This window comes from Osmerus eperlanus, chromosome 12, assembly GCF_963692335.1.
Source record: "Osmerus eperlanus chromosome 12, fOsmEpe2.1, whole genome shotgun sequence".
NCBI lineage: Eukaryota > Metazoa > Chordata > Actinopteri > Osmeriformes > Osmeridae > Osmerus > Osmerus eperlanus.
This window is the reverse complement of record NC_085029.1, coordinates 6102785-6129143: the sequence shown is the minus strand read 5'-3', so window position 1 is coordinate 6129143 and position 26359 is coordinate 6102785. Positions and strand designations below refer to the sequence as shown.

Sequence of the window (26359 nt, the reverse complement as noted above, 5' to 3'; positions counted from 1 at the left end):
TTTTTGTAATTTAGGGTTTCCCCTGAAGGCAGAAACAAAAGAACACCATGACTCTGAAGCCTAAATGATAAAAACCCAACAGTGACTGGGTGGTATCAAGCTGTCAGTTGTTCTTTTATGTTGAGTCTATGAAACTGCTGGATAAAAAATGCTATGCCTAAATCTTTTACAGCATTAGCAATGGCTACTGTTGGGGTTCTTCTAATTCTACTACCTGTAGCATGGACTTGTTCTCCCCAGAAAGCAGGTGATTTATTCAACAACAAATTATTGTGTTTCGTTGAAGGATTTAGCTTGTTCCTTGTTGTGCAGTAGGGTTTCTTAAAAATGTGATTAGTTTTATTGTTGATAAAAAAACAATAAACTTGCAGTGTCTATTTCTGATGTTAACTAGACGTAATTGTGATAGGCCCTTTATCGTACGTGGTCTATAGTCATTTAACTAAGACAATTATTGAACTATGTTGTATCGAATAATTGTTTTGTGTACTCTTTGTCAGACTACGTTATGGTATCGTGTTTCCCAAATGCCGTCATTGCTAACGTGCCTGAGTGTCCCTATGGCTGGGAGATCAGTCATTTGTCCCTTGGAGGAATGTGTTACACAGGGATGAACACTCCAGGCTATTACCGTTTTGTCATTCCAGACTTGACTCCCAAAAATCACTCCTACTGTGGCACACAAGCAGAGGTGAATGGCATGTTATAAAACCAATCGCAGTACGATGACACCAAGAGAAAATAATCCATTTTTATTGATTGATTACTGGCATACCACCAGGAATGTCTTTTGTGCAAAAAAGCAAATTCACCACTGTACTTATTACCTCAGAGAGGAGGTAGAAAGAATGTTACAATTATGGATATTGTCTTCCCAGTATATTGGTGGCAAAGACCCAAAGTACGTCTTCTACAACTCCATAGTGTCTAATGACACTTTGCTTACGGTTAGAAACCAGCCTGTCAACTATACGTTCAGCTGCACCTACCGGGCCGCCTATCTGGTCAACAATGCAGTGTTCAGCCAAAGGTAAGCATCAAGCACACTAGTAAGGTCATCACATGTACCAATGGAAGAACCTTTGCATTCTAACCCAATGACTTGCAGCGTTTTTACTAAACCCTTTGCTTTTTCCAGAGTGGCTACAGTTTATGTCAACAACGGAAGTTTAGGCACTTTTAGTTCACAGTTGTCTATGAATGTGTTTACGGTGAGTGTCCAAGAGTATTTTTCTCCAACAGTTGTCTTTGAACAATATAAACCTGACATCGACAATGGAAATAACCTACCCAAACCTTCTGACAAAATAACTTTTTATTAATTAATAATCCAAATATGTAAATATTCTAGATTAATCACAATCTATTGCACACTTATAAAACAAAGGCAAGCTCTTTATTTTGTCCTATCAAAAATGTCAATTTATTGCTTCAGAACTCAAAGTTCTTATATGCCAAAGATGCCCCCTATGTGATTGAAACATCTGAGATTGGCTCTGAGGTTTTTATTGGAATTGAGGCAAAAGGACTGAGCAACAGGTAGGACGCACAATCATACCTTAAAAAAGTAATGTCTCACACTCTGCTTAGTGTGATACTAAATCAAACTAATATAACCAGTACACATACAGTACACTACACAAAATACTTATAATTCTTTGTGGTTTCAGATTTAAAGTGGTCATTAGCAACTGCTGGGCTACTCCTACCCCTTACTCAACTGACAGGAAGAGGTGGAGCCTCATAATCAACAGGTATTTGAAAGACATACCTGTAGCAAAATGTCAGAATCTTATGCAAATTTTGTTTTTTGTAAACAAATAATCAACAGAAAATGTAAATAAATTAAGTTCACCCACTCCTGACATCTTTTTGCAGCTGTTCATCTGACAACACTGTGACTATTTTTGAGAACGCCAAAGATAGCCGTTCCATGTTTAAGTTCAACTCATTCCGCTTCCAGCGTCAGGAGAAGGTGTCAACTGTATGGCTGCATTGTGAGGTTCAGGTTTGTGACGGAGAGAAGCTTCTATGTGAGCCAGTAAGTATGATTGAATGTGCAAAAAAATACATAGAGAGCAATATGATCTTATAGTACTGGCTACAGTGCTGTCCTCATAGGTGGCCACCCTTAAAACTTTCTTGAATTTAGACAAATCACATGTGTCCAGCCTATTGTATATTTTTGCTCTTTTATTATACTCAGTATCTGTTCTATATTTTAAAAGCATTGACAAATTTAACTTCCCTTATTATTTCTTCAATTTCAAGAAATACGTATGTGCACTTGGTGTTGGTTATTAATTATTAGTAATTCTGCCTACATTGTTTTTCTAAATAAGCCATATAATAGAATATATTGCTCTGATTCCCATATATCTTCATATTTATTCAAGATGCCATGCACTGCAAGAAGTTTCACAATAGATGCAGAGCCAAGTGGGGGTATCCTCACCACTGAGTTCCATGTTAAAGGTACAGTTTGACCCTAGTAGGCTATTGCACGGCTCAAGTTCTGATTCTGGAATTTAACACTCTCTGATTTCCATGTTTTCTATTGATCTTATCAGAATCTTATTTGAACTGAGCTATTATGAACTGTGCTATAAAGTGGCCTAGCATGGTATTGTTGGGCAAGACTAGGCTAAATTGTAAGCTTTGGTGGGTATCTTGTTAAACATGTGGTAATCAGTTTGGAAATTAATCTGTAACATTTTGGCCCTTTGGAAGTATATAGAATCTTCAGTAGTTAATGTCAGCATTATCCATGTTACTATTGTAAAGTATGGAGAGAGACAACTTTGCATCCGAAACATCCAGTACACTACTAATATGACTTTAGTTGCCCATCCAGTCATTGTAGAAATATACAAGGGTATGTGTTACACAAAAATGTACCATTCCTCTAACAATTTCCTCCAAAGATTTATCTGGCTGTTTATTTTCTCCCTAAAGCAAATGGACTCCCTAATCATGGACACATCATAGGTAACTTTTTATATAGCTTAAGTAAAACAATTGTAGTTGGATGACTGGAGTAATAACAGTCATGCTATGAGTTGGTGGATATTTACAACTTGACTGAAAGCACACTAAGCATGTAAATGTTACTTTCTTTTTCCATTTATCTTTTCTAAATATGTCTAATTCGTTTTATTTTTCTACCTTGTTTTAGGCACTCGATGTTTCCTGTTTTTAGTCCTCATTATACTAGGTTGTATAAATGTACCAGGTTCGTAGAAAATAATTGCTTTACATTGCTGACAAAAAACAGACAGATGTTTCTGTTATATGTACACAAATACAAACGGTGTCTCTGAAACAAATACACTGTGATTCCCAGGTTTTTGAGGGGTAAGGCAAATCCCTCCAGTCAGCATATGCATATAAAACAATATTCATGAGGACAAATATAAGGTTAGGTATTAAACTCACTAAAGTAGAATCAAATAAAGGGGAAAGTGAAACAGAACAGTTATATAGAAGAAGAGGAATGAAAGCAGAATTGTAGATATAATAAAATACATGAACACACGTACACAAACAAAAACATCAACAATAATAATTGTAAATAAAGACATTAAACAGCTGTATAACAAAATATCGTATTTTGTTACATTTAGCCATTGGGCCATTAACTGGTATACTCCTGTACCTATACATTCACAAACCTTTTGGCAGAAATCCTGTATTCAACAGTTTGTCGTGTTGATAAATGAAATTGCTGTAACAGAGGAGCTGCTGTAATAGATAAGAATATATAAAATGTGTGGTCTGTTATTGGTTATTGTGCCCAGTGTAATTTTGTTTTGCACAGTCTTTCTCTGCTATATCTTGTGATTTAATAACAAAAATAAAGGATCCATTATGACCATATACTGAAAGGATCTTGAATTGTGTGATTGTAATGTGCGATTCTCTGTCTTTCGAGAAGTGTGTGCACTGTAAAATAATCATCGAAAAGGTAGTTATAAAACAATTGATACAACAGTACATTGTGTAGTTGTTTGATCATGTGGTTTTGTTAAATCCTAATTAATATTTAGACAAATATACATGGTAACATAGTAAACATTGAAAGAAGATTAAAATACTTTATTAAATCTTGAAGATACATTTTTTTATCATGTATTTTTCTACCTCAAACAGCAGGATAATATTAATAATAGGATGTAAATTACAAATACACTTAGTTATTAGTTATCAATTTGACCACTTTATCATAGTATAAGAGTCTTCATAACCAACTATGTTGGTGAAATGAATATATTCACATTCAAATGCAAAAAGCTTGAGGATAGATCTACAATCTGCATTTTTTTTATGTACCAGTAATATAAAAAATATTTGAAAAGTCCTTGAGCTGCACAGACAAGTATGTGAAACCCTTAATTTAGACTCATTGTTTCCTGCAAAAAAAAAATTAAACAGTGTTCCTTAGGCACTACCTTAACTTCTCTGAATCGTTATGTGTTGACAGTGGCGAGTGTTGATGTCACAGTCATGTTGGCCTTGGACATCAATTTCGGTCCTCTCACTTTCTCTCTGATGTCTTGATCTTGGGATGCTGTCGGCCAGACCTATAGTTGCAAAAAACATGACTTAATTAGAATTTACCTGGTGTGTTAAATTTTTCATGGACCAATTTCCCAGAAACAGATTGTGCCTTCAACAAAATGCTCTAAAATGCTTTCATTTAGCTTTTGGGACTGGTATGCTGTAAGTATCTAAAACAGTATAAATGTTTCACTGGCCAGAAGAAGTATGTGCCAACATGGCTGGACAACTCTTAGGTCTGGTTAATTACCCCTGTTGATGGTTTGAGATGTTGAGCTTGGGAGGAATTGTGGGCTCCGAGAATAGGATTGAAACCATCTTTATTCATCAACCAGTAAGTCTTCTGACTGCCTTTACCCTGGTAAAACAGCAATGATGGATGGATCCACATACAACAACACACATACAAATACATACATGCACCGATGCATGCACGAAAGCATAAACAGTAAATACATTGTGACATAAAACTGGAATGGAATCAAATGTTCATGATATTTGTCCAAGTAGGTTGCTTTTAACTGTTAAAATGGTGAAATAAGAAGTTTATGATTACCTTCATCTCAATCTCTCCTCTCTCCTCCAACTCAAATGACCCAATCTCTGTTAAAATGTCTGCTGTGCTCTGGGATATATGAATCTTAAGAGCTGCAAATAATTGAAAAAGACAAAGGTACATACAGTAAATAAAGACACCCAAACCACAGTCCTACAAATTCTTGAACATTGTCAAAAAAACAAGTGAAAGTGAAATTCTGTTATAATAGGGATAAGACTGGTGATGCTTTTATAATTGTGCACAAAGTTTTTTGATGTTTTTTTTAATGAACTAGTGAATACTCACGCAAGCTGTTACTCTCCATCCTCGAAGCAGTGTTCACAGTGTCCCCGAAGAGACAATAGCGTGGCATTGTTGTACCCACCACTCCAGCTACCACTGGGCCTAATGATACAAACAACTGTCAGCTAAGACAGCCGGGACTTCAAAAAGTCTTATAGAGACACAGAGAGAGTAAACTGATCCATACTAGTGTAAATTGTAAAGTGTACTTTATTGAATTCACTTACTCAAGTCAATGGAGTCTATGCAATTGGCTAAAGTATCCTATCTAAAATAGGGACTTTACCTGAATTGATCCCAATACGTAGCGCCAGTTTCTCATTGGGAAGGTGGCGTATCTTGAAGACCTTGATGGCACACAGGAAGTGCAGAGCCATAGTAGCAATCTCATCTGCATGCTTGTTGCCATTGCTGATGGGTAGCCCGCTTGCCACCATGTAAGCATCACCTATAGTCTCCACCTGAAAAGTTTAATTTCCATACATCAACCATGTAATATCCATCTTAACCATAATGGCAAGCAATTTGTGTGGCAATCAACAAAAGAATGATTGGTCACAAGTTGGTTGACAGTTTGTTGTAGACTGTATGCTGTTGATGTCATGACAGCACAACATAACACACCACTTTGAATTATAATATCACACAATCCTTTTTATTTATACTACTGTGATCCTCCACCAACAAATATAGATAAATGATAATAGAGTGAACATGACATCATCTGCATTCTATTGAGTAGTACTTTTTGTACTTTGTTTAATACTCTTAAGTCGAGTTTGATGACTACTTGTACTTTTGTCCCATTTACTTTGAGTAAATTACCCATATCTGCTCAACCTTCCCTGGGAGATGTACCCATGCAATGTACCTGTATAACAAACCTTGTAAACGTCATAGAGCTTTATGATATCGTCGAACAGGCTGTAGAGGTCGTTTAGTAGTGTGACCACCTCCAGGGCTGAGCTGATGGAGCACATGGAAGTGAAACCCACGATGTCGGAAAAGAAGATGGTCACCATTTCATAACCTTGTGGCTCCACTGATTTCCCTGCCATGAGTTGGTCTGCAATATACCTGTGCAATTCGAGCAGTCATGCACTCGTTAATCAACTAAACACCACAGTGCAATGCTTAGAGGAAAAACTGGATTAAGCTTCATTATGGTTCATTAGTGGTATAAAGTGACTTTGCCACCTGGGTAACATGCTGGAGAGAAGTTTGTCTGCTCTGGTCTTCTCTGCCGTCAGTTGATTAGTTCTCTCTTCCACAACTTCCTCAAGATGATTTGAATATTTTTCCAACTTTTCAACCATGTTGTCGAGGATATTTGCATGACTGATGAGAAACATAGTTATTCTGCCATTTGTGATTGTGAAAGTTAATGTAATCATAAACTATTCATTGGTCTACAGAGAAACACAACTTTTACAAAAATAATTGATAGTTATTCTATTGAAATATTTAATTTCAATTTCAAAGTTAACATTTTGGATCCAGCCAATATAAAACACAAAGACACAAGAAATTAAACACAATTCGACTGACGTGTCTGGACTGGTCGCTTTCAGTTGTCTCCGAATTGAACCAAATGGTGGCCTGTGATCTGGGTTCTCACTCCAACAGGCCACCAGCAAGGTGCTGATACTCTCATCACACAACTGGGCAGAGAAAGTTGGTCTGAGAGGTTCCTCAAAGAGAGGGGTCTGCAATTGTTTGATAATCTCTAGAGGCAGAGTAGCAAAACAGCATGGTATTAGACCAAAACAAGATCAATATTGACATACAGTATGCTTACTCTTATAAAGCTTACCTTTTTATTATTAATTATTCTACAATATAGCATGTAAATAGATACTGTAGCAGTTCATATGAATACCATTTTTTGTATCATTCGAATACCATACATTCACAAGTTTACTAAAGTAAAACACTTTTTATACATTTTTATTTACCCACAGATGAGGACTTATTACTTATTATTAAACAAGGCCATGCACACCTTTTGGCTCTAGCTGGATGTTGTATGGTCCATCCTCTGAGCTGTAGATAAGTTCCCGCATTATGATGGCAAAGCTATAGATGTCACCCTTGGGCGTGCCGTTGAAAGGAAGCTGGTCTAGTCTCAGCAGCTCAGGAGCCGTGTAATACAACTCTAGTAAACAAACATGCAAATGTATATATATATATATATATATATATATATATATATATATATTAATACAAAATATATATTTAACAAATAAAATTAAATGCTGTGTTGGTTTGATTTACATAGTATAACAGTGTTGATAATGATATCATCTACTAACCCTCATATTTTGGATTTTCCATAGGGCAATGCTTGTGCTTGATGCCATGTTTAAATTCCCACAGCCCAAAGCCAGATATCTTGACTTGTAGTCTACTGTCAACCAGACATGTGCTGGGCTTTAGGTTTCCATGGGATCTCAGGCTACTCTTATGAATGAATTCCATCCCCTGGAACAGAATGAGTGTGTTCACATAAAATTCAAAGACAAAGTTTGCTAACAGAAATTTTGCCCGTGCTTTTATTAAGTCTAAAACCTATAAATCATGCAATATCAGCATTGATTATACTGTAGATGACCAAATTTACTCACATTGACGATATCATAAGCAAAAGACAGTTTAAACATCCAGTCAAGCTCAATGTCCTGGCATCTCAAAACATCCTTAAGTTGACAAGCACAGATACATTTTTGTATTTGTAAATCACCTTGAAAAGAATATTTTCACAGGACGCATACAGTACTGAATCACTTTTTGAACACTTGCATTACCTTTAAGCTTCCTTTCTTACAATACTGCATAACCAAACATACATTTGGTGGCTCAATGCAAACCCCAAAGAACTGAACCAAGTTCTCATGCTTCATCTCTCTCATCTGTTGGTAGATGAAAGAAATATCAGAAAATTATTTGGAGATGTAATGATTACATAGAAGATGTATATAAATTTGCTTCCATTATTAAGAAACATTGCTTTACCACATTGAACTCTGCAATGATGGACGGTTTTCTGATATCACTGACTAGTTGATTTTCTATATATCTGATGGCCACCTTATTTCCCTGCCCCAAACAGAAAGAAAAGTTTTAAAATGTCACACGTCATCACGTTTCAATACGTTGGCAAGGTTGAACCAAGTTGTTGATGATAGAAAAGGAGAAAGGGATGACAATCAGTCAATGTAGGTGCTGGTATTGGTGGTGCAGAGGAAAATGTACCTTGTAGGTTAGAATAAATGAAATGTGTCTGAACTTATTAAATATGTTGGCAACACTTTACAACAAGGAACTACCATGGAACTACATAGCAATACCTATAGTAACTAACAGTGTAGTTACTTAGGAACTGCTATGTAGTTTCACTTCATTATGGTATAGCGGTTCAAACAGTGATCTTGTTTCAGTAACACAATCTGTAAGAGCCCCAATTTAACTCTCCAATACTATGCCCTTTTACACTTTTGCAATAACTGCTAACACTTAATTCCAATGAATTACAGAGCAATTCCATTGAACCTACAATATTATTACTATTGGTATTTAAATGGAGTTATGTAGTAGTGAATGGAACCTTAATGGCGAGTGTTGTAGGTATGTTAGTTATTAATGACCTGGTAGAGTCCTATGGTTATGAAGATCTGCTCTTTCCCAGCATTGTCCGTTAAGCCGTAGCTGCAGGAGGAAATAATTGTCTGGGACCCTCCACTTCCACTTCCATTTTTACTGGCAGTTGTACTCAGTGACAGTGCCTGCACCCCCTGGATATGTGACAAAAACATACACAGGTGTTACATACAGACAATAATTTTTCATGTCCTCGTTCACTATACCATCGAGTTCATGTGACATGTGTGTAAATACAACTTTGAATGCATAGACATATAATCTAGGTTTGTATGTCGAAGTAAAAACAAGCTGTTCTAATAGTTTGCTTGCATTTTATGCAGTGCTTTCATGTGACAAAGCACTTTGCCATGTCTAAATGTGGTCACACTTCAAACAGTATTCCAGTGGCAGCATTTAACTGCTTTTCTATCTACAGATAAGTATCTACTACTTTAAACTGGAACATTGTACACCAACAGTTGTTCATTAAAGTTGTATTGTCATACTTTGGGTTCCTTGATTATGGCAATGTCACTGTAGTTGATAAGCCACCAACAAGAGCCATCCAGCCGAGTTTGAAGACGCAGTTTCTGCAGCATCAGAAAGCCAATACACACCAAGGCAGATGCACCGATAACAGGGAAAGCCACCATTAAGACTACCATTGATATATCTGGTAGGAGGTTAAGAACAGTATTCCATTAGTTACAGGAGACAAGGACAGGACAGGACAACATAGTTAATTTACGCTGCTATGATGGTAAATGCAATCAAAAATACACAAAGAAGGATTTACCATTAAATACCCATTCACAAAGCTGATCATCAAAACCACAGTCTGGGTTATCTGTAGGTAGTTTCCCCTTGGGCCAAACAACTGATGCAAATTTAGGAGTTGGCCTGAAATGGAGTCACATATAGTTTCATATTCCTTAATAAATTATAGGAATAAACCAAAGGTTAGACTTGTTTCTCTAACTCTAGAGACGTTTATATAGTTTGATAATCTAAAAAGGTCTGAGGTAACATATGCAAAATCTGTTAATGAAAGTTTGTTTTTAGCTAGATATTTTATTTCAACTTAATAAATTATAGGAATAAACCAAAGGTTAGACTTGTTTCTCTAACTCTAGAGACGTTTATATAGTTTGATAATCTAAAAAGGTCTGAGGTAACATATGCAAAATCTGTTAATGAAAGTTTGTTTTTAGCTAGATATTTTATTTCAACAGGGATATTTCTCAGTTGAGAAGACTATCATATATGTCACCTGACAACTTTGGTGTGGCTATCAAAATGTAGAATTGGCACAAATTGTGTTGTGCCCTCGGTAAGCTGTAGATCATAAATGGAGTAGTCCATGTTCCTCTCCCCTTCTTTATCAAAATGGACCAGACCCGAAGCTCCTGCATTGACAGTTCATCAAATAAAGTATGTGTGGTTGAACAGCAGAATTGAAGCAATACTTAATATGAATGACTGGCCTACAACCAATGCACTTGGACACAAAAATATAACGACAACCGTCTGTCATATAGGATATAAAGTTATTAACTGAAGGGTAAATAACAACCATGAAATCGGATGCTATTCTTATCTCTCAGCCTCTTCAGGAGTTCCCGTCCATTGTGGGGGTCTTTTCCATCCTTTATGACTTCCTTTATACCCATGGCATACAGTAGGACTGCATCATGCAGATAGGCAGAGTAGGGGCTGACCTGGAAGAGCACATCAGTCACAATAAATACGTAAATGCCCACGGCAGTGTCTCGGGTCTCTTGTTCTTACAAATGTGCACACAGTTACATTACATTTATAGTAATGAGACTTTTTACAATAGATTTTCTTGTTACATACACAACTCGTATGTTTTCATGTGAACTTTCAGTGTTCAAGTAGCATTCACTATATATAGTAAATATATGAAAATAGCAATTTTTTCACACCCTTACAATATTATTTAAAAAATTTGCTTTAATCTCAATTAATCTATTATTTGCAATCAATGTGATGGATCGAACCTCTTTTGCAGATGACAGGTTACTATAAAAAGGATACTTCTTCAGTCTGTTGTAGACTTGCTCAAAAAAATCGTAGTAGTCATATCCCTCGTAAGACTTCTGACCTATAACAAATGTCATGTCTAAAGCTTTGAAGATTGCCTGATTTTTTCTGTTGTTCATGGCAGATTTCCAGAGGTTATCCTGGTCAAATCAAATATGGATCAAAGATGGAGATTAGTTAGCAGAAAACCAAATGAAACAAAAAAAACTATTTAGCTATATAACAAACATTTAAAGTAACATGTCGGGTCATCGGTAACTACAGGATTTACAGTCCTGTACTACAATATCATGTATGTGTATTTGAATTTACAAAAAATGAATAAGAAATTATTCAGGGCTTGAGTCTTTGAGATGACTAGCCAACATACAGTAGTTTAAGCTGAGCAGGTATAAAAATAGGTAACTAAACAACACAATATAGTAACAGTAAAGTACAGGGTAGAAAATTTCACTCTGGCATGAAACTTTTGACGTCTGTCTCACATTTTCCTCATATATCTTTCAGTAATTCACCCATTGAAATAGACCTGGGTCTATGCACATGCCTGATAGCCATCACTGAGTTCCACTTTTAACCCCACCATCCCCTCAACCAGGCCATTACTTGGTAACCTCCAGGCAAGATAACAGCCAAACTACACTATCAACCAATCCATGAAAATAAAGGCTAAACCTCCTGCTTGCATGTCAGAATTCGCAAACCTGGTTCTGGCTTTTAGCAGCTGTCATGCTACCTCACCTTCATTTCATTGTAAGATTAGTTTGATTCTAGTTTTTTTACTAGCCCTCAAAAGCATTGCAATGTGAACTGAAAATATGAAAGATAGCATACTAGCTACACTATGAATGTATAAAAAATATGTATACATATTGTTTTAGATTTTGACCTTGATGATAATGTTTCTGAAAGACTGATAAGTCGACTGAGCTTCACTGACACTTATGATAATGATATTGTATCGTAAATTGCAAATTGTACATAAAGATCACAGGACAAATTATTATCACTTTAAACCAACCCCTGATTTCAATAAATAGTTACCTGTCACCAAATTGTAAATCTTACTCACCACATTGCCACTGACCTCAAAATGCTGCACAATAAAAAACACATACTGTCCGTCAATCAGGCCCTGTCTCTCAGCCTCTAATAAGAGTTCCATTGAGTCATCTGCATTTGTCAGTATCACAATCACTGTGAAAGAAAATAAGACAGTTCACATGTTACTGAAGTAAATGCTGGTGGGGCAGTAAATGGCAGTTCATGTGATTAAAGGACTTTACATGGTGAGTTATACGTTCACATAATGAGTGAAAACCTCAGGTAAACTTTTGATAAAAATTTGGTACAACAGCCGCAACTCGTACAATTGTTGTACAAACTAATAAGTACAGTAGCAATGAATATGTTGGCAACACCTGTAAAGACATAACAGTTACATTAATAATTAATAGTAATCACATTCTAGTTAAATGGGAACTGCTATCTTGTTACACTTAACTTAACCATGATCAAGGTTTAGCGTTTTTTTAAAGTTATTACTATGAAACTTGGTGTGGGAAAGTTGGGCATTGTGGTATGTGGATATTAATCATGATTTATTTTTGGGTGAAACAACCTTCAACTATCCTTTACAACATCCACTTATTATGTACATATTATATGCACTATTATGATGATTATGTAGTTGCATTGTAGTTAATGTAAACAGGCAAAGCTTGTTCAGACAGGTGACTTTGAAAGGCTCCACCTCCTTAATCCATCAGGGGACTGATAATATCTAAGCTCTCTGCCACTGTCAAGACAAAGTCTCGAGTTGGATTTCTCGGACAGAGACCCGAAATGATGTGTCTGTGCACTCAATACAATTATGCTCAGCATTAATTGAGTCCCCTGACTCTCCTGTATCTGAATGTAAAGTGTTGCTGACAGTTTTTATATTTTCAAAGTTCTACCTGTAGAGTTTGAATTTCTTTGACCCATTTCTTTGCTGTATTGAGGCAGTCTTGTGTAGACACATTGTCACTTAATGAAGAGCATACATACTCATGATTTTGACCAAAGGACATACACCATTATGTGTACCCATGCATTTGATTGAATTTGACAAGAGAAAAATAATTAACTTTTTAAATTCCGTTTTATTGTTGCAATCATCCAAGGATGAGTCTTCGAACATCATTGTCACAGCATTATTGAGGCATGGAACTGAAGGCTGCAAATGGACAATAAAGTTGAAGGTGTTCAGAATCTTCAATGGTACCTTACCTCTTGCAACAGTAGAGATGTACTTCACATTTCTGTGAACAAGGTCAAGGTTGCTGGTGTCAAATTTGACACTTGCTGTCACAGTGAATTTAGCTTTCAGCATATCCTCAACTGACTTCCAGAGAGCATCAACTTTGTCCCATGTGTTTGAATAAAATCCCCCCCCAATTAGAGCCACATGGCTCCATCCAAAGAATTCTATTGTCTTGACTAAGACTTCTGCACTTCTTTTCAGGGGGGGAACCACTTTGACGTATGAGTCATAAATTATACCATTTTCTACTTTAGAAGATTGACCAACAAACCCAAACATTGGGATGTTCCATTTTGATGCAATAAGACCAGTTACCTGTATAGAAAAGGAATAAAAATGAATAACAAAACACCCAAACAATTACCACACTAAAACATGCATATTCTAGCATGCTAAATCTTCATCTACACAATTTATTTTTAGAAATTCAGTATAAAAGCATATAACCTCACATAAAAAATGTGGTGCCTCCCATAATTACCAGAGAGGCAACAAAGCCAACAGAAAGCAATAATGGTATTACATATTACATATGACAAACTATTAAACTAATATTCAAATGCAAGGATATTGTGTGACAACTTTCCCTATTCTCCCCTACACTTACATTTACATTTACACTTAACAATTAACGTTTGTTTTTTTGTGGGCGTGTTCAAATTAGATTTTTAAATGTTGTGAAGGGAGTAGCTAGCTCCCTAGTGGTAATAGTAGCAAAGGAAGGGTTCCTTACTAGAACACTAGTTTGCTGGTGTTCACTCTGCACAAACACTTGTTTTGTCTGTCTTTATCTATAGTTTAATTAATTATCAAACCTATCTATGTAAAAGTTTATTTCAAATTACCCCCATCATTTTGCAGTTCAGACTTTTCTGAACTGAAACCCAGTGGCAGAGACAGTGCGCAATAGCAAATAGACAAAAATGTTTTTGCACCAGATCATGGTCAAAAACTGCTTGCATACTGCCTACAAAAGTATTTATATTCTTCATGTACTCTAACACAACAGTATGTTGGCACAGCTGCAGTACCTACTAACAGTAAGCAGTTCAAGTATGTAGTCTGGTACACAATGTATGGGTCAATGTATGGGCTTATGTTCCCAATGGGAAGAAAAATTAAATAATGTTTATGAATCTCCACAGTGGTATCGTGTGCATACTGCAGAGACACTTATTCAAATGTTCACTTTACAAATATGTATCAATCCAGTATATTAAAAACAACATTACTATTACATTACATATATAAAAAATTAAACTTATTAAATACATATTTAAAGATTTTCAGCCTACCTCAGCTGCCTCTGGACAAGCGGGACCAAAGACTGCTGACACGTTTTCTCTCCAGACCTGTTGAATGAATGCTCCCAAGGATGTCTTGGCATCACAATCAGAGTCCACATATGTACATTTCAGTGTGTAGTTTCCTAAGAAGGATGGGTTAGTGTTTATCTTCTCCACAGCTATCTGGATGGCAGACCCTAGTCGGAGGGCACTAAAAGGAAAAGACAGGTTCCAGGGGGCTTGGAAGCCTATAAGTAGCCTGTTTGAATTTGTCCAATTCCTGTTATTAATTGGAACTGAGCCTGCAGCAATCTGCATTGTGAGGAAAAGCAGTGATAAAACTGTGAAAGCGTTAGAAGACATCCCTGACATCTTCCAAGATATCACCAGGTAGGCACATCCTCTGCTTTTATACTGCAAGAGGCTTAAATACTTATTCCCTTGATAATGGTTGAAATCAGTGGGAGAAGGAGGGGAGAAACCCGAATTGTATGGAGAATCCACTTTGCGATTTAAAACAGATTTTAAACAGTGTTTCAGAGCAGAACAAATTAGCGAGTACAATGTATGCCACAAGGAAAATGTTCATGCAATTGCAATATGTGTAAATGTGACTATTTTATAGGTTCTACATGTTTTTCCTGTGTATGTATTGTATAATTTAATTGTTCTGAAAATACCTGACATCCCCACCCCATTACAGAATGATAAAAATTGTTGCCCACTTTCATAAGAGGATTTACAACTTTAGCCATATATCTGTAAACTTATGAACACAATGATAGTTCATAGTAATTGATTATCTCAGAGTACAACTATCTGCCTCACTGCACAAATACTGATAGCAATGTGTTCATTTAGCAGACTATTGTATCCAAAGCAAAAAACATGGGCTTCAAACCTTCAAGCTGTGGACCAATAATATAATTGAGCTAATAGCCATCTAACATGCATACACACATTTACCTTCTGTGTAAAAATGCCATGTCAACAAATAAAGGTTCTGTAAACCATAAGGTTATATAATTAACCTGGTGACCAAATGTAGGTGTTGATGAGGAAGATGATGCAATACCGCTAAGGGCCATACTTAGCGCTGCTGAAGTTCAATGTGCAAACAATCTTTAAGTGGCTGAAAGGCTATGCTGGTTTAAGCAGGACTGGCTCATTCTCCAGGGATCCCCAATCTGCAGTAATTTCAAAAACAATGAAAACTGGTATAACCGTAAGTGGTAAAAGTCAGTCAGGTTTTGTGTCTGACTAATCTTGTCTCTATTTATGTAAATGGAACTTGCATTCATGCATATCTGACCTGGTTTGCTCCCCGAAGCACAACCACACATTCAACCTTGCACTGTTTGCTAGTTAATCTAATCCCATCCATGCAAACTACTAACTTATTTATAGCATAAATTATCCACCCAGGAACAAAACGAAGGTTTTCTCTATGCAATGTCATGGTTGTGTGGAGAAGTTATACTCACTTCTAAACGACTTTACAGGCCCACAATGTGTATGGAAGGGTTAGGGTTAGGTTTTTGGAAGTTATTTGAATTGAAAGGCACTCAGTTACCAAAGTCCAAAAGCACAACATATTCAATCACTTTAAATCACATATTGTAAGATCGTATAATAACCCTCTTAGGATCAAATCAAGGGATTTATAGAGGTATAGTTATCTTGTGGTAGTGAGGCCATGCAAGTCTTATTTAAACAACATTACATATATTACTGATGTTATAATATGCAAGTTAGCAGCTTGGCCTCACTATTTATACTGTTGCAATCCATAGCAAATGTATGAAGATGTAGTTTATTTATTGTTCTGAAGGATCCATACAATATATTTTAATTTCAAACTACACTACATTTTGAATTACACTCTGTATTGTTTTTAACAGCCTGGACGATGTTGGCAAAGATTGTGTCCAAGGTTCAAAGTTTGCCTGTGGGCTGTTAGATGGTTTTATGAGTTATGTGCCTTTTACTTCATTACTCCCCTGCTGTCACTGAGCAAAGCTGGGATAGTCCAACACACCTATTATCAGCACACACCTCGAGAGCAGTGAGTGACTTCTCAGAGGTCAGACATTAATTGATATTTGAAACCTGACAGGTAAGTTTACATAGGGCAGCATTGTTGTGACATGTTTCAGGACAATCTAGAGCCTTGTTTATGTGTAAATCCAGCACAGTGAAATAAATACAGATTGCACTGATAGTCAAACAAATACACCAAACCTGATTTTTTGAAATAGAGGTAGAAACACAAATTCAGACAGCTCAGACTTGAAATACATGTTTTATGGCATATCAGCGATTATATTGGTCATAAAATAAGAAACTGTATAATTAATTGTGCATGTGTAAACATGCATATTAAAAATGTCTAGATGTTTGGGTATAATGTTATGGGTGAATGACGGTAAATAAATTATACGTTTAACTAACAGTATAACAGTGACTGTTCTGGTCAAACAAATGTGTTACCGTAAGCTATGCGCGATGTTTTCAGTGTTTGGCACTTCAAAAGCCTACAGTAATACAACCGTTGTGAGGCTTCCAATTTAAGAAACTTAATTGGAAATAGATTATTATTATTTAATCTAGATCACGAAATTCAATGAGCTTCAGAGTGGTTGTTGAATATGTTTAAGAAGGCTCTTGTACAGTGCCTGTACAATTCCTAAGGGTAAGGTCTATGAGGTTATGACAGACCACACATGATTACCCGTGAACACACGACTTTGTACATACATCTACTATGCATTTACTAGATATTGTCTGTTGTCGCTTTTCTCTAATCAGATCTGGATACTGAACAGGATGGAGTTACTTGTCCAGATTTTGTTTTCTCCTCTGCCCTCCTCTGCCATTTTTTCCTTGTTTGTCCTCGGCACTGCAGCCCTGGTCTATTTAAACACGAGACCCAAAGCCCTGCGCCCTGCGGTGGATCTTAATTGCCAGACCATAGGAATTAAGGTGAGGAGGACCTCTCTCTCTCTCTCTCTCTCTCTCTCTCTCTCTCTCTCTCTCTCTCTCTCTCTCTCAGAAATACCTGTGTGATGAAAACATTAACAGAAAAAAAACTGAATGTTGAATTTGACAATGTTTGTGTCCATACCAATGATTTGTGTATTAATGTATGTAGGATGGATTGGAATGGGTGAAGTGGATAAAGGTGCCTTTTTAGTTCCTAATATTATTGAATGACTTTGCAATATTTTACTCTCAGAATGGCGCAAGGAGGTGTGCCCTGATGGAGGATGACAACTTGATATCATATTACTATGATGATGCCAAAACTCTATATGAAGTATTTCAGAGGGGACTACAAGTATCAGGTGACAACAACATGGCTTACCTAACCAGAGTGGCTCATATCCTATTTATGTGGCATGGAAGTCCTCGTGTTGTCCATGAAATTGCGTTACATGTAATGTAATTTAACAACCTGAAATCTCCAGTTGGTCTGTTAGTTGGCAACCTTGTGTAGCACTCTTACCTGTCACATACCGTCTTTCCTAATATCAAAGAGCAAAAATGATGCAATGATCTTAGTACCATAACTCAATAAAATAACATTCCAGTGTTATCTTTGTCTTACACAGGTAATGGACCATGTTTGGGATTCAGGAAGCCAGGGCAGCCCTATGAGTGGCTGAAATACAAACAGGTACATCAATAGTTGATGTAAAAAATTGCACAAGGGGTCAAGAACAAAAAAACAAGATTTATAAGCAATAGTCCAAATTGTATATCACAACGACCTTTAAACTCCCTATGCAAAGGTGATTAACCGGGCGGAGCACTTGGGATCAGGGTTGCTTCATAGGGGCCTAAAGCCAACCCCAGACACCTTTATTGGCATCTTTGCTCAGAACAGACCAGAGGTAAGGCTTTTTTAGGGATGTGGCATTATAAGTCATTCATCTAACATTAGCTATTTGCATTGTTAATTAGTAATTAATTAAGTTTGAGTATGGTTACATTTACATTTAGTCATTTAGCAGACGCTCTTATCCAGAGCGACTTACAGTAAGTACAGGGACATTCCCCCGAGGCAAGTAGGGTGAAGTGTCTTGCCCAAGGACACAGCGTCAGTTTGCATGACCGGGAATCGAACTGGCAACCTTCGGATTACTAGCCCGATTCCCTCACCGCTCAGCCACCTGACTCCCGAGTCACATTGTTAATACGAGTCACATTGCTTCAATGAATCAGTACACTTTTTTGCAGTGGATTATTAGTGAGCTGGCTTGCTACACTTATTCTATGGTGGCAGTACCTTTGTACGACACTCTGGGATCTGAAGCTCTTGAGTACATTATCAAAACAGGTAATTTTCTTCCTCTGCTCTACCACTTCCTGCACCTCATTAACTATGTTAATGATGTGACTAAGATTGTGACCTACAATCAACACACACAGGGGTGGTTCCCCAAAGCTCTATCATAAGTCCAATCATTCTACTTTTTTTCCTCAATTAATTTGTGACACTTTGGACAACAAATACCTGCTAAAATCTTGAATGCCATTTCAAACACTTGTTCAACTTCTATTGGTGTGGAGTAAATTATTTATATTTACTTATTTTTACTTCATTTTGTCTACTGCTATGTACACTAACAAATGAGAACTGAAAGCATGATACACTAATAGTTAATGTAAATATCAATCCATATCTAAAATCAATAACTCTGTGTTATAGTTTTTTGCCTCAGCAACCTCTACTTCAACTCACTTAAATTTGGATGCTTTCAGCGGAAATCTCCACAGTGCTATGCGACAAACAGGACAAAGCTGAGACACTTTTGGAAAACTGTGAGGATGGCAAAATTTCTGTGCTCAAAACCATCATCCTTATGGACTCTTTTGACCATGAGTTAACTGTAAGAGGAATTAAATGTGGCGTTGACATCTTACAACTGAAGGATATTGAGGTAGGCCCCTGTAGAAGAATTACCTGATTGAGCCTGTAATTACTTCTGTTTATTTTATGTGATTAAAAGATAAATTAGTGCATGCAATAATTATAATCCTGTTTATTTGTTGTTTTGTATAAGTAAATGCTACAGAGGCTTGATTCGAAAAATTTAATTCAAACAGGAATGTGTAGGCTTTTGTATTAAAGATTTATTCATTTCTGTTGAAGGAAGCCTCTATTTCACTAATATGAGTACATCCCCCAAATGAAAACACTCCCCCAAATAGGATGACTTGCTCACCTTCCCCCAATACAAAGACACAATCACTCAAATGGGAAACGACATTACATTAACTCAAAACGACATTACATTAACTCAAAACGGAAAGGGTAGGTACAACACTTCCGTCGCTGATTGGATGCACAGTAACTAACAGGAAATAAGAAATTGATCGACAGAAGTACGAAATTCAATAATGAAAGAGTTACGTGCACCAGTACAGTTGTTGGCTATCGAAGCATCCAGCAAGTACTTATGCAAAAGTACAAACTGTCCTCGATAAAAGGGGTGGATCAAGAAAATTTTCGGGTATTTTTGGCATTGATGGTGACTTGGGTTCTTTGGATTGGAACCGTACTTGGGCAATGAAAGATGACGTCAAACGAGTTTGCAAGAACACAAGAACGGAAAAAACGTGGATTGATAAACAGCAGGTGACTTGGCCAGCGAGAATGCATCTGATTTCCCAGAAGTCATTGCAAGAACATACGCATCTCAAATCGTTCTCCGTCCTCGGGGTCTTGCAAGACCGTCCCTGCAAGACGCTTGGCAAGAACGTTCTTCTCAAGAACGCAAGTACGTTCTTAGCGTTTTTCGGATTGATAAACAGCCGATGCTTCCTCTATAAAAGGGGCGGATCAAGAACATTTACGGGTATTTTTGGCGTTCTTGGTGACTTGTGTTCTTTGGTTTGGAACGGTTTGGAACTGTACTTCGGCAATGAAAGATGACGTCAAACAAGTTTGCAAGTACAGAATTAAACGTGGATTGATAAACAGCCATTGTAATGTCGTTTTGAGTTCATGTAATGTCGTTTCCCATTTGAGGGAGCGTGTCTTTGTATTGAGCAAGTCATACTATTTGGGGGAGTTTTTTCATTTGGGGGATGTACTCATTAGTGGGTGTTGCACTTCAGGGCCACCCTGTTCTTGCCTGCAAGCTTGTGTTAAACTTTATTGAGCCTCAGAACTTTTAGTCACTTGTTATTTGGTAGTATAAGAGACAGCAAACCAGGGAAGCAGATTTACTTCAACGCCACCAAAGATTTAGGATCTCCAGATCACTGTAATTTTGTAAAAGACTTTCTCTTTATTCATGTATGGGTGAATGCATATGAGGTTCTGTGGTTCTACAATGATCTGATACTCATATACAAAACATTAATTTTTTTATCAGGCTATGGGAAAAGACAATCTACAAAAGCCAGTTGTAAGTCAACCTTTTAAAAGTAATCTTACCATATAATTCCAATGTCAAATTGGACATACTTCTCCAAGGAAATTTGAGCAAAAACACAAACTAAAACAGTAAACAAGTATCTGGAAAAGGGTAAACAAACTTGCCCCATACCTGATTTTTATCAAACAGACATTATCCTCAAATCCAGACAATAAATAAGATTAGTTCAATCATGTGTATGCATTCAATAATGTTTTTCTTCTCCCTTCAGTTACCAAATCCAGAGGATCTCAGTATAATATGTTTCACCAGTGGCACTACAGGTTTGTATTGTTTGTTTGATTTGTGTAATTGTTAATTTCTTGAAGCACATACATGCGTGTATTTATGTTACATGAAAGTCCATTATATTCTTCAGCATTATCATGTGAGCAATGATAATTTTTAATGCAGGCAACCCAAAAGGAGCAATGCTCACCCATGAGAATGTGATTGCTGATGCAGCCGGTGTGCTGAAAAGCTTTGAGGTATGTATGAAACAGATTACACACCGGTGTCACTCAGACACCAGTGACATTTGTCATACACAGATGAAGTTTCATGTTCTGTTTCGTGTGTGTGATAGCAAGTGACATCTTGTGGACCTATTTTTCTTCACAGAGCTCTTTTGCTCCTAATCCTCATGATGTCAGCATCTCATTCCTGCCTCTTGCACACATGTTTGAGAGGGTCGTTCAGGTGAGAGCTGGAAGTCAAAAGATTTGTCATTATTAGTAGTTATTGCTCAACCTAATCTTTCAACAATGTTATAAACATTGTGCAACAGACTGTGATGTATGGTGCTGGAGCCAAGGTAGGCTTTTTCCAAGGTGATATAAGACTCCTTCCAGATGATATGAAAACGCTACAGCCCACCATTATCCCTGTAGTGCCTCGACTTCTCAACCGGGTCTATGACAAGGTGAGGAAGCAGCCTTGTCAAAAAACAAATGTAATTTGTGTGCACAGAAGAAAGACGATTAACAAATTATAACTGCACCTTTGAATATCTTTCAACTGTAGGTACAAAGTGGAGCACAGACTCCCTTCAAGAAATGGTTGTTGAACTTTGCAATCAACAGGAAGCATGCTGAAGTGATGGAGGGTATCATTCGAAATGACAGCATATGGGACAAGTTAATCTTTCACAAAGTTCAGGTAGATTTCTTCTTGTATACATTGAGTCATACTTTAATTATAGGAAAAGTAGACATTGACAATGATGAAGTTTCCAAAAAGCAAGAGGAAAACAATGTAACACTACCAACAGTTTTACAGAAAATCTGTAAATAATTGCAAGAGTACATAGTCAGTAAACCATTTTAAATCCTTTAGAATTACTGTCTCCCTAGGAATCATTTGGCGGACGAGTGCGTGTGATGGTGACAGGAGCAGCGCCCATTTCTCACTCCGTCCTTAACTTCCTTAGGGCGTCTCTTGGCTGTCAGGTAACTAGAGTCTCAAATTAGTCATACTCTTAAGCTAACATTTTCACATGCACATTTTAAATAGATTTGGAAGAGATATGGAATTTGGCATGCTATATACTTCATCTTAAGTTAAAACATCATACAGTGGCATGTTTATTTGTCCTGTTACTAGAAAGAACACATCTCAGTTTTTGTCAGGGAAAGTACCTTAGTGTTTTCCAGAGAGAGCAGAGATTGCATCACTTCCCTGCGGTATTAATCTCTGGGTTACCCTGACAACTTGGTCCCACTGACCTCCCTGAGCTGTCTGCTTCTAGATTTTCGAGGCATATGGTCAGACAGAGTGCACTGCAGCCTGCAGCTTTACCATGCCAGGGGATGCCACATCTGGTCAGTCACCCAAAGAAAAAAATAACATTATCTTATTTTGTTTAATCTTTTTTTTTTTATTAAGTTTTGGGGGAAATTACCCAACATATCAGAATCATGGTTCACAGAAATATAAATATAGGTCACTACTGATAGGAACACAGATGGTTGTTTGTAATGTATGGGGGAACTTTCTAAGAAGGTGCATGTTCATACAGGGCATGTCGGTGTACCTGTTCCTTGCAACATTGTAAAACTGGTTGATGTTGAGGAGATGAACTACTTTTCTTCAAATGGTGAAGGCGAGGTAAGGGACCAGTCTATGAAACCCAAACCACCTGCTGGAGCAAGAATTTTTTCATGAATAAGTCAAAATGTTTGTTCGATTTGTCCTTTAAGAAGATATTCATGAATACTTTTTCAAATTATCAGCACTCTTAAGAAATGTTTTACAAAACACATTCTCACCAATTATTCAGGTCTGCATAAAAGGTAAAAACGTGTTCAAGGGCTATCTGAAAGATCCAGAAAAGACAGCAGAAGCCTTGGATGAAGATGGTTGGCTACACACTGGAGATATTGGCAAATGGTTGCCGGTAAGTCTGGTTAAACAAACTTTTTTATTAAACTTTCTGAAACTTATTTTTGTTGTTTAAACAATTCAACACTTATTTCCAGTATCATTTTACAAGACGATTTCCATGATTGAATGGAACTGCAGCTTATTTTCACATGACTAGAGTAGGTCATAGGCTTGATTAATTACATATTTCTTTAGTACTGGACTTGCATTGCACAGGGAAAGGGAAATAATGTATTGCTGTTTGCAGTCGTAAAATGACATAGTCATTTTAGGACGATGTTGTTGACATAGTCATTTTATGACAACTAAACTACACTGTTCAAGAGTTAAGGCCATGATCCCAACATTAATACTACATGAATGTAATCTGCTTAGACTGTAGTGTGCATGTGCTGTAGTAGTATTTGACTGTTTGTATTGCAACATAAATAACAGAACTGTGAAAATTGAATTCCATTAACCTTACATTGAGTGCACATACATTCAAACCTGTAGAAAGTCTTACAGGCATGGTACGCTTGTTAAGCCAATCGCAGATGTCAGAGAGCAGTTCTGGACAAGCCCAAGAATCATTAGTCAATTTAATGACTTGTCCCACTGCACTGTAGGCGCAACATGGGATATGTTAATTATGTTAGGGAGCAAGAAAGTGGCTGAAAGTGAAACTGGGGATTAAGACAGAATTTTGAGCACAATGCATGACCATTGTGTGTTGGGGGGTGGGGAGAATGTGTGTTGTGTGTGAGGAAGAGACAGACACAGAGTGAGAGAGAGAGGGGCAGAAAAAATGAAAGATAGTTGATCGACTATGTCTTAATTAATGCCTTTTAATTTCTCCAGGGGACATTTTCTGAATAGGTTACCTGGTCCATTAGAGACATGTGTAAGCTTGCTCTTTGGTGTCAGTAATTACATACACACTTTAAACTATCTCTCTCTCTCACACACACTCTCATTTTAACAGAGTGGAGTTTTGAAGATCATTGACCGCAAGAAGAATATCTTTAAGCTGGCACAAGGGGAATATATTGCCCCGGAAAAGATTGAGAATGTATACATTCGCAGTGCACCTGTGGCCCAACTGTTTGTACATGGAGACAGTCTACAGGTACTGTATACACACACACACAAACACACACACACACATTAATAACTCATGATGTGTGCTTTTCTAGTCTAGTTTAGTAGCCATTGTAGTCCCTGACGTGGAGGTCCTGCCTGTCTTCACTCAGACACTGGGAGTACAAGGATCTTTTGAGGAGCTGTGCAAAAGCTCTGTGAGTGATTGTTCTTACCTGCGTGTCACACATTCTACTTCTGTGGCTACCTTTTATATATACTGTATAGTTGCTTACAATTTTCCATTGTTAAGACTCAGAAATTATGACATATTTAAGTAGAAACAGCAAAATACATGTGCATATACTTTTAAGCACTGCATAGCATAGAACAAAATAACCAGATTAGTTAAATCTGTTATACAAACATATGTATTGTTTATGTATATGTATATAAACAAAATGTATGTTTATTTATATATAAACATACCGCTATAAACATTTGTTTTAACAAATGTGCCATAGACTGCTCAACAATGCACTTCTACTTCAGTACTGAACCTTTTATTTTCTGCACAGGAAGTCAAAAAGGCTATTCTCTCAGACATGATTAGATTAGGCAGAGAAGCTGGGCTGAAGTCATTTGAACAGGTGAGAGATCACAACAAAGTATTCCTCATGTGGCCATAGCGAAAAGCGGCGAGAATCCACCTACAGCACTGTTTTATGGTAGGGAGTCAGGTGGCTGAGCGGTTAGAGAATCGGGATAGTTATCAGAAGGTCGCTGGTTCTATTCCCGGCCGTGTCAAATTACATTGTGTCCTTGGGAAAGGCACTTCACCCTACTTGCCTCGGGGGAATGTCCCTGTACTTACTGTAAGTCGCTCTGGATAAGAGCGTCTACTAAATGACTAGATGTATGGTAGTTCCCCTCGTTCAAATCTACTTCTGTCCAGCAACGTTGTGGTTTACTTCTCACAAAACTGCTGCAGAAGGCAGTGTTTTGTGTCCGGGTCTCTAAATTCTGATCATTGAAATTGTGTGTGCCGCTTGCAGACAAATATAAATTATGATCATTGTCTAAAAAGAACAACGCCACAGTGTAAAACAGATGTTTAACATATTTTGCAGAATTCTGTGACTTAAGGTCAATCTGAAAACAAGTCATGTTTAAAATGTAAGTAAAGACTGTGTCTAACACCTGTTTTGTTTCTCTGTTGTAAAGGTAAAGGACCTACACCTGCATTCTGAGCTTTTCACCATTGAGAATGGCCTACTCACTCCAACGCTGAAGGCCAAGAGGGCGGAGCTTAAATCTTTCTTCCAATCACAAATTGACATGCTTTATGCCAAGATCCAATTACAGGCTTGAAAGGGCAGAGTACAAGTGTAACCAACTTTGCTACCAGTGAACATTGGACCTCTCCACCTAGGGGACTTTCACAATAAAATATGCCACTTAATATCATTTTTTTCCATTCTTATGGCTGTTAAGTGTGAGTTGGTGCATTTAGTGCTGCATTTCATGAATTAAAATCTTTCAGTATCCCATATGTATAAACAAATGAATAATCTAGTACATTGCCTTCACAAGCATGAGCCCAATTGAATGGTGGACTCCTTTATACAACAAATTTCAAAAACATCCAGAATCGATTCACTCGATTATTCACCCGAGTGTCTGAATACATATTGCATTTACTGTTCAGACCAGCTCTCCATGTGTTGTGGATCAAATGGGTTATTCAAGGTTTGTACAGGAATGGTAGTCCACAGAAATAGAAGACATTTTAAAAAACAAA

At 37.1% G+C, this 26359-nt stretch overlaps 3 protein-coding genes across 3 annotated transcripts; 2 read left to right on the top strand and 1 right to left on the bottom strand.

Annotated features, from left to right (window-relative positions):
- The first annotated feature begins 122 nt into the window (after positions 1–122).
- On the top strand, positions 123–2486 carry tectb (tectorin beta). Its single transcript, XM_062475347.1, has 8 exons — positions 123–247; positions 501–691; positions 879–1030; positions 1139–1211; positions 1436–1539; positions 1671–1754; positions 1879–2041; positions 2397–2486. Exons 1-8 carry the CDS (start codon positions 154–156, stop codon positions 2484–2486), a joined length of 951 nt encoding a protein of 316 aa, XP_062331331.1. The 5' UTR covers positions 123–153.
- Positions 2487–4789: 2303 nt separating this feature from the next.
- On the bottom strand, positions 4790–15010 carry gucy2g (guanylate cyclase 2g). Its single transcript, XM_062475346.1, has 21 exons — positions 14702–15010; positions 13373–13721; positions 12174–12298; positions 11059–11241; positions 10611–10755; positions 10308–10443; positions 9834–9937; positions 9544–9710; positions 9043–9189; positions 8411–8494; positions 8203–8307; positions 8023–8094; positions 7711–7879; positions 7401–7553; positions 6947–7124; positions 6596–6736; positions 6283–6475; positions 5685–5859; positions 5402–5500; positions 5114–5205; positions 4790–4915 (listed from the first exon to the last, which is right to left on the bottom strand). The coding sequence occupies exons 1-21, from the start codon at positions 15008–15010 to the stop codon at positions 4790–4792; spliced, it is 3252 nt and encodes a 1083-aa protein (XP_062331330.1).
- A 1703-nt stretch (positions 15011–16713) lies between these two features.
- Positions 16714–26025, top strand: acsl5 (acyl-CoA synthetase long chain family member 5). The gene is made up of 21 exons (XM_062475103.1): positions 16714–16808; positions 17501–17674; positions 17928–18036; positions 18304–18368; positions 18484–18585; positions 18932–19031; positions 19457–19635; positions 21076–21108; positions 21350–21401; positions 21532–21605; positions 21739–21816; positions 21905–22039; positions 22141–22275; positions 22470–22565; positions 22865–22937; positions 23135–23223; positions 23396–23512; positions 24464–24607; positions 24675–24776; positions 25137–25208; positions 25783–26025. Exons 2-21 carry the CDS (start codon positions 17519–17521, stop codon positions 25927–25929), a joined length of 2058 nt encoding a protein of 685 aa, XP_062331087.1. The 5' UTR covers positions 16714–16808; positions 17501–17518; the 3' UTR covers positions 25930–26025.
- The last annotated feature ends 334 nt before the right edge of the window (positions 26026–26359 follow it).

Coding starts and splice junctions, on each gene's coding strand:
- tectb (XM_062475347.1), top strand. CDS start 154: ATGCCTAAATCTTTTACAGCATTAGCAATGGCTACTGTTGGGGTTCTT. Junction 692..878: donor ACTGTGGCACACAAGCAGAG/GTGAATGGCATG, acceptor TTGTCTTCCCAG/TATATTGGTGGCAAAGACCC. Junction 2,042..2,396: donor AGAAGCTTCTATGTGAGCCA/GTAAGTATGATT, acceptor TATTTATTCAAG/ATGCCATGCACTGCAAGAAG.
- gucy2g (XM_062475346.1), bottom strand. CDS start 15,010: ATGCAGATTGCTGCAGGCTCAGTTCCAATTAATAACAGGAATTGGACA. Junction 8,308..8,410: donor TCATTGCAGAGTTCAATGTG/GTAAAGCAATGT, acceptor ATCTACCAACAG/ATGAGAGAGATGAAGCATGA. Junction 5,860..6,282: donor AGCTCTATGACGTTTACAAG/GTTTGTTATACA, acceptor TAAACTTTTCAG/GTGGAGACTATAGGTGATGC.
- acsl5 (XM_062475103.1), top strand. CDS start 17,519: ATGGAGTTACTTGTCCAGATTTTGTTTTCTCCTCTGCCCTCCTCTGCC. Junction 22,938..23,134: donor GCCAGGGGATGCCACATCTG/GTCAGTCACCCA, acceptor ATGTTCATACAG/GGCATGTCGGTGTACCTGTT. Junction 23,224..23,395: donor CTTCAAATGGTGAAGGCGAG/GTAAGGGACCAG, acceptor CCAATTATTCAG/GTCTGCATAAAAGGTAAAAA.